Raw genomic sequence first — 11,143 nt, 5'->3', positions numbered from 1 at the left:
AGAACAATCAGAAAAACCAAGAAAAAAAGATAACTGAAAACACAGTCTCCCACGGCACCTAAGTCTCACCACCACCCTTGCAGACAGGAAAAAAACCCACCTGCCTGTCAATTAGGAGAAAGCGTAACACACCCTGAACAGCCTGATGCACACACAGCCTTGGTACACTGCCAAAGAATGTTAAACCACGGCAGGTCTTTGGATGCACAGTAGGCACACACTTAAACAGACCAGCTTTTTGAAAGTTAAAAAAAACTAAATAATTGCCTCTAATTATTTTTAACACACCTTCATAAGTCATTGGTATTTTACTTCATTTACATTTTATCGAGCATACATCAGCACTCAGAGCATATTTATTTCAGAGGCATGATGCTTCCTGGCATCTTTGCTGACAGAATAGCACCAGGCACTGTTTTCCTTCTAGCATGGACTAAGGATAGCTTGTTGGCATACCTAGGCTGAGTCTTCAGGTAAATAAATAAGAAGTAATAAAAATGTCATCTTCACCTTAAAACTCCACTCTTGCCAACCAGGTGCCTGCAATTGCTGGGTGAAGCTGCTGCAAAACACTGGTGACACAAAAACTCCCCCTAGCAGTGCAAATTGTGTGCACAGCAAAGAAAGTGAGGACAGGACAATAATTTTAACAAAACCAAACACATAAACAAAAGGAAACAAACTACCCACAGCAATTTCAGCATCATCTGGAGAATCAGCATCATTTAAAAAGCTGTAAGAACATTAAGAACATTAACCATAAGGACAATTCATTTAATGCAGAGATAACTTTATTGAAGGAAATAAACAGCACTTGTAAGGGTTTCACATCATTACAGAGTAAGTTGTAATTCAGAAAAAAAGATGTTTATCAAAGTAGAAATCAGACAGTGTAAATACATAGAAAAAGCCCATCAGCAAACATAATCAGTAATAGTATAAAACATTGCAGAGAATTTCTGAGTTTGGTTTTTATTTTACAAAACAATTCCACAGCCAGTAAAAAATTTAGTGGTCACACTGCAGCGAGGCAGGTGGTTTTAAGACAGTAAACCATTTTTGTGGTTTCTCTCCAAAATGGTCAGTATTTGCTATGCTTGTAAACATCAGTATTGAAGATAAATGTATTTAAACATCCTCCTCCTTCTCAGTTTACAATAGCACAGTGATCTCATTTTCATGAACATGATTAAGTACCAAAATGAACCAAGAGCTGTTCTCAGGAAGTCGGAGGCACACATGGAGCACAGCACATTTTCCTTTTAAAAACATGGTTTCTGAAAAGAATTTCAACTTGTGGCAGAAGATTCTTCCTTAGTTTTTGCAACAGCTCGTGAAAAATCTTATTACCGTAAATACTAAATGAGATGAAATTGTTCATATCATCAATGTAGAACCATTTCAGATAGTACCAGTATTCATAACAGACTTCATCATATAAAACGGAGCAAAACCGTGAAGTAGTGAAAAAAATTCCCATATTTCAATGTATAGAGTCTCAGTACTTTGGGAACAGATGACTACCACCCTCCCAATTTCCTTTTCTAATGTAGCTGGAAAGTCAGCTGATCCAGGATCCAGAAATTTCCTGCTAGAACTGTACACTAAGGCTGCTTGGTTGAGGTTACGTTATCTGTACAGCAAAAAGTAAAAAGAAAGTGAACATATTGGTCAACAGGCTGAGCAAAAAACACCAAATCCTACTGAGATGGGCACCCAACATCAAAGAAGTTCCCTTAGAGGCATCAGCCTTGAGTTAGGTGCTGTAGGCAACTGAGCAAGGACTTTGGGAAGGAAGGCACTTTGTGATTCAAACCACAAACTCTCTATTCACAATAGAGTGCACACAACAAACACTCCTGCCCTCAAGGACAGAGAGATGGAAATCTTCAGAAATACCCACCATGCTTCCTGCTAAGCACATTACCAAAGCTGATGATGTCAAAAGGTAACACAAAGTACGTTTAATGACCAAAAGAAAAAGGTATAATGGTATAATCTAATTCAGATTGAAAACTACTCCCCAGGTATATAAAAATCATATAAAATAAAGTACTTCAATAAAGTGGAAATTTCTTTTGCTGTTGAATTTGCCAACAGCCTCACTGCTACTACTTAAAAGTGAGTAAGAAAGAGTTTTGTTCTGGGGGAGCTATTTTAAATCACAACTGCTTGTAGATGAAGAAACAAACCCTGAGTATGTTTCACATATTGGCAAGAATATGGCAAGTCTCTCCTACTGTCTGATGTCGCCAGGAACAGAATACAACATCAAAGGGCAACATACAGCCCAGTGGCACTCTTGTGATCTTTGTGTCCTTGCCATTTTACCGTAGAGTTCCCTTCCTGAAAGCAGACAATTGCTTAGCCTCATGTGCTGTGCAGTCAAATGAAGATTTGTTCTTCTCTCTTCCTGAATAAAATGCTGTGAAGCTGGAATTACAGTTCTAAACTGAGAGGAGAGAGGGAAAGGACAAAAACCCATTTATGTGCTATCTATTGGTATTTTCATAGATTCCCTACTTCTAATTGGCTGTGCTCACAAGAGCCAGCTAAAAGGTTCTAGCCAGCTACTCTGCACATTGAAAAACTAACATTCACCATACCCAATTGTACTGTTCTTCCAGAAGAACTGCCAGACAGTCAGGCTACCAGAACCCTGCCCAAGCTAGCCAAGGAATAAGCAAAAGGCTTTTATTCCTCCTAACCTGAAGTAATCAAAACAAGAATCCCAAAAGTCAAATTCTGCTATTGTGGCTGCTGAACCCGCAAAGATGGTGGGAGTTAACATAACTTAGCTGGAGAGGGGAAGGAGAAATAATGGATACTGTGCTTGTAGCTTTTTCCAGGGATATTCAGAGATGTTAAAATTAAAAGAATATTGGAATGTAAAAGGCATTAGGGTTGCATTTCAATTTCCCTTACACAAAGGAGTTCTGTAAACATTATCAAAGTCCTAAGAAAAGACTGGCATAAGTTCTTTGACAGATGTAAATTAGGTTTTGAACTTACTCCCTGATTAAAAAAAAGACATCAGTTTAGACACTTGTCTTAGATCAGCCAGGGAAAAGAAGGATAAGTTTTCTTTAATTCCCAGTCTCTCTTGGGCATTTAACCAAATCTTCTTTTTAAGAAGACTAATAGTCAACGTATTTATTTCAACACTAACTTCTAAATCCTGAAAGATAACGAAAGCACCAGGACATAGAATTGAATCTGCATAATTGATTAATCCTAACATCAGTGCCATCTTTCCAAGGTGGCATTTTCCATTCAAACGCCTTTGCAACAGTAATTCTGGCCACCTGGAATCCACAGAACACTTGCCAAAATCTCCCTTTCATACCATCTGTAAAAGGGAATCTTTAATTTTTTATTTAGAGGATCCTTACAGGTAGGTGGCTTAATAAATTATCAGAAGGATACTTAAATTTAAGATTTTTGATTAATTAATTTCTTAGTAACTTTCTGGAAGCCACAGAACTATTTGCCTTCACTGTGAGCTTATACTTTACAGTCACGTAGATCTAGGTTTTTCCCACATTAAAATCTTTGTGGTACAAGTCTAGGATACACTTGCCATGCAAACACAATGCTCTTAAACAACTGAAGTCTTGGTAGATTGAGGAAGAGATGCTCCAGTTCCCACTAGAACACTAGAACACTGGAAAACCATCATCTTAAACACTCGTTCCAGCAAGACAGTTTGGTAAAAGGAAAGAGGAAAGCAGTTCAACACTATCTCACACAGCAGAAGCAGGAATCTGTGCTCAGATAATGCAATGCTGTGGAAGTAAATCATTATACATAGCTCAGAAGATAAACAGAATACAGAGTGGCCTTGGAATCTGGATACTGACTTCTCAGCACTTGTTTGGAGCTGGCAGCGGGATTGTTTCACGCTTTCCTTGCTACCACAGGCAATAGAATATTGTGCTTTCTCCTCCATGCAGGGAAGTTCTCTGGTGTGTGCAAGAGTTTTAGCAGAAAGAAAATCGATTTTACTGACAAAGAAACAAAGAGAAATGTTGGAGTTTTAACTTATTTACAAGTTCAGAAGAAAATGTCTTCTTCCTGACCCAGGCTGCTTAAAAACAATAGCCCACTTCACCTTATGGCAGTTTGTCCTTTGAGAAAGGACAGACATAAATTCTTTTATTGCTTGCCTACCATGCCCTTTGCATTGTTCTTATGCTACAGCTGGAGGAGAAGAGAAGCACCTCACTTCACGTGATAAGTGTCAGCTTTCTACCTTGCAACCATGAGCAAGGAAAAGAATTCAGGTTCCTGGTAGTGAAAACATCCACGGACCTTATTTTACAACAGGAAGAAGTTTTTTTCAGATTAAAGCGTCCCTTTCATGTATTTTAATGAAAGACTATCAGTATAGACTGAGAATTAAATACTTCATTAAAGATGCAAACATTTCATGGTTAGTCCAGAACCGTGTTTGCCTTTAGAAGTCTCATAAACCTAAAATTTTGCAAGAGAGACAGGAAAAGAAAGAATACCAATGTTTCATTATCCAAGGCAAACAGTGCAAAGATTAAGTGACATAAGGCTATTTAAAAAAATCCCGAGTTGTTGGTAAGAAATCAGTTTTCAACTCTAGAACTGGCACAGACCCATCAGAGACAAGGTCTTCACTTTACAGACTTCAAACATTACTTCAAAACTTATGCAAAACCAAATGCATGAATTTATGCAAGAATCACCACCAAACTGTGGACCTCTGCCCAGTTCTTCTGCCAGACTGTATTTCATTTGATCACAAGCCCCTGTCCCCAGACACCATTGCTTACAAACCCAAGCAACTGCAGATGCTGGGTGTAACACAAGGATCTTCTAACAAGCAGATGAAAGGCACGTGCTCAAAACAGAAGTAGGAAACTACACAACACAGTGATCTCAATGCAGTTCTACCTAGAACTTCCTAGAACTTCATGAGGCATCCAGTATTCCTGTTAGGACAGACAGACCGAAACACATTTCTTCACAGCATCCCTACAGGCAGGAAAAAGAAGAAAACACAAGACAGAGTCATCTCAGTTACATTATTGGATAAGAGTCATTCCATGCTGCTATCCCACTGACGCTGAGGACTGTGGGGATCACCTGACCATGTATTAATTGCATTAATATGATTTGCATGACTACACAAATGCCTTGGAGACACGCAGGTCTGCTCAGAGGCCACCTGCTGGGGAAGTGACACCTGCAAGGCCACACGGAGGCAGCGCCCTGCAGAAGGGTGGGGCAGGAGACACAACTGTGAGCTCACACAGACCAGTGCTCATGGGGGAAAACAGGACAAAAGGGACACAGAAGAATACACTTGTCTAGTAGCAGTTTGGACCAACATTCAGGCATTCCAAAGGCAAGCCTTATGCTCAGCATTTGGTCAGTAGGCTTACATATTTCTATGGGAAGCACTCTCATTTTCTCCATTTGTGTTCTCCCACTAGACAAGATGATTATTTTCATTTTCAGATGTAACCACTTGTATTTCCTGCACCATGGAAAACCTTATAAAGCCACACATGACAATGCTTCTCTAAACTAACCTTCTGCATGATTAAACCTCAAAAAGACAAAGAGTAAGAGAGTAGGGAAGCTTACCTTGCATATGGTATGAAGGAAATGCTGTACCTAAGAAGAGAGATTTTGAAAGTTACTCTTCATGTCAGATTTTATTAGAGTCACAAAAAAGAACAATCCCTCTGATACTCTAAACTGCAAGTTATATAACCAAAATGAAGCTCTGAGTTTGTGAGTAACAGGAAGGAGTATCCTTGCAAGCCATCTTAGCCAAGCCAGGGTATGAAACACTATGGCAAATAGAGGAGGATGGTGTGAAACCACTTAAACACAGCTCTCCTGCATCCAGCATTTTTCATGCTCCAACACCTACAGGTAGGCAAGATTAGCACTGAGGGCTGGCTAGGTGTCCGTATCAGTTTGTGCACTCTGTTGGTGACCTTGCACAGACCATATGTTAACATGAAGAATACTGACAAATTTGATTGGCATAACTGGGTCTCTGAATGAGACAAATTCAGGAGAGTGTAAAAGAGGAATACCAGACAGCAAGCAACAAATTGATTTAAAAAGTGAGGAAAAAAATCAAGCTCAGTTCAAGCTCAAAGAAATCAAAGGAACTTCCTCTAGAAACTGAACCCTGAGCTCTGTTTCCAAAGCTTCTGTAGTGGTGTGAAAGACCAAGAAGTGGGAACAGGTCAGCTCCTCATTGACACATTGTCCTTAATCTAAGGTATTGACAAGGTAAAAATTTTCCTTCCACCTAACTCAACGTCAAAATCCACTCACAATTCAGCTACTGACGTCAGGTGCAACAGAAAGTGGAGTGTGTAGGGAGGAAATCACTCACCATGCCATGGCAAAAAACTGTAAGATGCAGAAAAGCAGCGCGAGTCCTGCCTTACGCCACTGGAGAGGAGAGGGGATGGGGGAAGAAACACAGCAGAGACAACAGTGTTAAGAATCTTACTTTCTAAATATTCTCCAGCTATATTAACTCCAGTTATATATACATACAGGACTCCAGTACTCACCCAGAAAGCAGAACACAGTGTTAGTACGAGGCACAACTAGAAGAAAACAAATTGCTTCAATTACAAATAGAAACAACTCTGGTTTCTATAAATATTGTAACACTGTAATGGGTTCCCTCACAGAGACAGAAATTAATTACATCATTTCACATTTTTATTCAATGCTGCACCGTAAGAGCTCCTCATATTTAAAAGTTTGTTGTATTTAAAATGCTCTCACTATTACATTTCTGAAGCAAATTAAAGCAATCAGGAAATATGAGCCTGGTATCTCCGGAAAACGATTTTATGGCTGCAAAGGGGCAAGAGGAAGATGTTCCTGCAGCTCTTTTAAAGGTCCCTGGTCCATCCCACACACTTCTTGGTGGCACAGGCACACACCACATTTCATCATTTTGCACAAGTAAGACTTTTAAAATACTTTTTAGCTACCACTCTTAGTTTTTCTGCTTCTGCACAGTTTCTGATGATTACATGGCTACCACAGTTGAAGTTACGTCATTACTTAAAAGCTCACCAATTAAGACTTTGCTAGACTTTCAAGAACTTCGGGCTATTGCTTAGTAGCTCTCCTGTGTATATTATTTAAGTGAGGCACAGTCATTTAAACCAGCACTTTTTCTGTTTTCAGAGTTGCACTGTATCTTTCTTTACTACAGGTAAAATCTTGGGGGTAGTAGGATTGTTTTCTGCTTTAACCCTCAGTTTTAACAGAAGCCTCCTATTAGTTTGCATTTGCAATTTACGATATGACAGTTCATTTATATGCAATAGATACTGATAATACATCTTCCTTCATCAGCATCTAACAACCTTTGGATACACATGTACCATTGTGCTACTAGAGGTTATAATGTGCATCTTTCCGTTAGAATGGAAAAAAAAAACCATATTCAGACACCAAGACATGCATTGCCAAAGAAATCACACACTTGAGCTCAACCAGTACTGACAACAAATGCAGTTCTTCCATTAGTTTTAAGGTGGTGATTTGTGTATTGGTCTAAATACTGTGTCATACATCTAATGATAGGCTTTATGCCAGTGAACAACATTCCAGGAATTCTGACTCCAGGCATCCTGAATGCATACAAAACACACACACACACACACACACACACACACACACACACACACACACACACACACGCCACACAGTAGCTTCTTGCTTGGATCTGCAGACATACACAGTCAATTTCTGAAGCTCTGCAGCATCTCTGGATAAGTAAAGAGAAACTGAGAAGTGCTGATGCCAAGCAAACACTCTGAAGACATTCAGACTGAAAGCAGGAGTTTCATGCAAGTTGAACCACCTTTCAACTCTTTGACTTGCCAGGAGAAAACAGGAAAGCTGCAGAGACAAAAAACCCCCGTGTACTTTAAAGAAGAGTCAATCTGAAACTTAGCAGCAACTTTTAGACACACAACACAAGGTTTGCTATGACTTCCACCTTCTGAAAGGAAAATAATTCCAAGGATGACTCCCCTGAATGTTGAATTTGCAGTTTCATTCTGTCATAGAAGTTTCAAGCCTGAAGCTATCAGCCAGCTGGGATTATCCCTGACACAACGTGACCAAGGCAGTTTCCCCAGCTGCTCTGTCATGAAGATATGATTTTATCAAGGTAGAAACACCTACACAGTTCTTTCAAGGCAATCACACAGAATATAATAAGACAAAATTATGCAAAATAAAATATCTAGCAACATCCATAGGACAACTTAAAAAACCCCTCTAGTTTCCCATCATTCACTTCTTAGGCAACATGTAAATATGATGTTGTGACCTCAAGCACCCTAAAAAAACACATGCATGGTTCACACACACCAGTTCAGTCCTGCCTGACAGAGAGGCCCTTTTCTGGTGCTACACTTACCTTTCCACTCCAGCAGATGTGCAGTGTTTGACATTTTAAAAAAAAGACAAAAAAACCCCACGAACCAAAATACCACACCCAGACACATGCTGAGCCATAGCCGTGGATCTGAAAGGATTCCACAATGAAAATAGTTGCCAGGTTTGTTTGATACCTACCAGCATAACAATAGTAGCGATCAAACGTGTAGGCTCAAACATCCGCTTCAGTTGTTTCATTGGTCCCATAAGAAACATAGTGCTGTGAAAAACAAGTCGAGATGAGCATGGAAATGAGAAAGGCAAAAGTGAAACTTGGTAAGACTAAACCGTCTGCTGCCGTAGTGGCATCAGTACACTGTGTTGTTATGGCAATCAGTGAGGCATAAAAAAAGAAATCGGATTCTTCAACGAGACAAAATCCATTCCCCCTTTTCCCTGTGTAAGGTATTCACGATTTTATTCACACTTGTTCTGCTAAAATTGCTACAATTAATAGAAGCAGAGCAGAACTATCAAGTTAGAAGGATAGGCCAAGGTCAGCTCCAATCAGATCATCCTGGACAGATGCTTTTCTAACCTGCTTTTCAAAAATGCTTTTAAAATCTTGCTTTTCAAGAACACCATCCACAGAGGCTCTGCATGGATTGCCAGGTAATCCAGCTCAATTCCTCTAAATAAAAGGCTGTTTTCAGCCTGGATCCATTCTCTGATACCTTACCAGATCTGCAGCCTCATCTAGAGCCCTGGTGATGGATACTGGAAAAATTATACAAGGTGAAAGTTTTATCTAAAGTGATATTTCTGCCTCATACACTATATTATTCTGCCTCATTAGCATATTACTGCCAGTTCCATTATTTATGCTTTCTTGCATCATGCTAAGTTTCCACAATCACAGAAAGCTGGGCCTGTCACACAGTATGTAGGGCTTTGCCTCAGGAGCCTAGATGGCCATGAAATTTTTACTACATATGCTTGCCCTGACAGACAGACTGCCCCAAACATATTCACCAAAACACACAGCACACTTCCAAATGCAAAATTATGAAGAATTATTTTTATCTGAGGCAGGAGGAAGCAATAAAATCAAAAAACCTCGATGCTCACAGTGTAAGTGTGATTCTTGTTTAGTGATGAGCAACTTTTACCTTGAATGCATTACTAATAACAATAAACAAAACTAAAATTTTCTTTACCATTTCAGGGCACTACTGGAGAAATGCTGTTCTGTAGAATTCAACACGAAGATCTACAAAAGCAGATCTTCTCTTGCAAATGCAACAGTTTCCACCACTCATGCACTATCATTCTGCTTTTGTTTCTCATCTGTATCAGGAAAATTATATATAAAGATTGTTACCTCCCAATAGATGCAATATTCCCCAGGGTATAAAACACTGCAAAGAGTACCAGCCCTTTCTTTGGTATCCATAGCAGACAACTGCCCTAAAAAGGAACGTTTCGAGAAGGGGGGGGGGGGGGGGGGGGAAGAATTAATTAGGTTTTTAATTGAAACAAATCTATCTATCCAAGAAACTTCACGTCATAAAAGAAATCTTAGTAAAGCTTCATGCCAAACTGCAGAATTACATATACAAAAGTAAATCGCATTAATTTGCATTCTTGTTAAGTGTCAGTGCATTGCATCTAACTGGAACGAGTCAAGCGTCTCCGCAGAGACTCGGAAAAATCAAACAACAGCACAGAGGGAGGCTGGAATTATCTGGCCTCCTGAAACTCAAATACTGGGGAGATCTGGCACAAAGTCCTTACCAAGATCGAGCACAGGCACCCGATCGCAAAGCACGCAATGAAACCTTTCACTCGGGTGCCCCAGCCTAAGGAAGTCGCATCGATAACCTGGAAACGAGGAGAAAAACAAAAGCGAAACTTGTTTACTCGTAGCTCTCGCCTCCGACCAAGCGCTAACACCTCTAAAGGCGCCGCGCCGTGTGCCGTCCCGCGGGAAGCGGCGGAGCCCAGGTACGGGGGCAGGGCTGCCGGAGCCCCGCCGCCTCCCCCGGGCTGGCCGCTCCGAGCACACCGGGCAGCGCTGCCGGAGCCCCGCCGCCTCCCCCGGGCTGGCCGCTCCGAGCACACCGGGCAGCGCTGCCGGAGCCCCGCCGCCTCCCCCGGGCTGGCCGCTCCGAGCACACCGGGCAGGGCTGCCGGAGCCCCGCCGCCTCCCCCGGGCTGGCCGCTCCGAGCACACCGGGCAGCGCTGCCGGAGCCCCGCCGCCTCCCCCGGGCTGGCCGCTCCGAGCACACCGGGCAGCGCTGCGGGTCCCCCCGCCTCCCCCGGGCTGGCCGCTCCGAGCACACCGGGCAGCGCTGCCGGAGCCCCGCCGCCTCCCCCGGGCTGGCCGCTCCGAGCACACCGGGCAGCGCTGCGGGTCCCCCCGCCCGGCAGCGCAGCGCTACCTCGGCCAGGCCGCTCGGCTCCTCCGCGTCGCGGCCGCTCAGCACCCGCTTCAGCTTGTCCATGGCTCCACAGCCCGCCCGGCCGGCCGGCCGCAGTGCCCTGCCCTTCCCTGCTCTTCCCTTCCTTCCCCAGGGACTACCAGCCCCGGCAGGCACCGCGCCCCTGGGCGCCCCGCAGGTAGGGCAGGGCCGGCGGGGCAGCGCGCAGACTGCCGGGGAATGGAGTCCGGGTGGGGATGGAGCCTGTCTGCCCGCCGCCCGTTCCAGCCCAGCACTTGGCGGTAGCAAAACT

At 42.5% G+C, this 11,143-nt stretch overlaps 1 protein-coding gene across 2 annotated transcripts; it reads right to left on the bottom strand.

Moving 5' to 3' along the window:
* Positions 1-773: 773 nt before the first annotated feature.
* On the bottom strand, positions 774-11,023 carry SFT2D2 (SFT2 domain containing 2). Of its 2 annotated transcripts, XM_066340932.1 has the most exons (8): positions 10,852-11,023; positions 10,204-10,290; positions 9,791-9,876; positions 8,608-8,689; positions 6,573-6,608; positions 6,389-6,447; positions 5,620-5,649; positions 774-5,004 (listed from the first exon to the last, which is right to left on the bottom strand). In XM_066340932.1, the coding sequence occupies exons 1-8, from the start codon at positions 10,912-10,914 to the stop codon at positions 4,965-4,967; spliced, it is 483 nt and encodes a 160-aa protein (XP_066197029.1). In that variant the 5' UTR covers positions 10,915-11,023; the 3' UTR covers positions 774-4,964. The 2 variants fall into 2 exon arrangements, with proteins under 2 accessions (XP_066197029.1, XP_066197028.1); XM_066340931.1 differs by lacking the exons at positions 774-5,004; positions 5,620-5,649; positions 6,389-6,447; positions 6,573-6,608 and adding an exon at positions 6,689-7,923.
* Between the last annotated feature and the right edge of the window lie 120 nt (positions 11,024-11,143).

The sequence above is a fragment of the Sylvia atricapilla genome, chromosome 2, assembly GCF_009819655.1.
Source record: "Sylvia atricapilla isolate bSylAtr1 chromosome 2, bSylAtr1.pri, whole genome shotgun sequence".
NCBI lineage: Eukaryota > Metazoa > Chordata > Aves > Passeriformes > Sylviidae > Sylvia > Sylvia atricapilla.
This window is presented reverse-complemented; position numbering and strand designations above follow the sequence as displayed.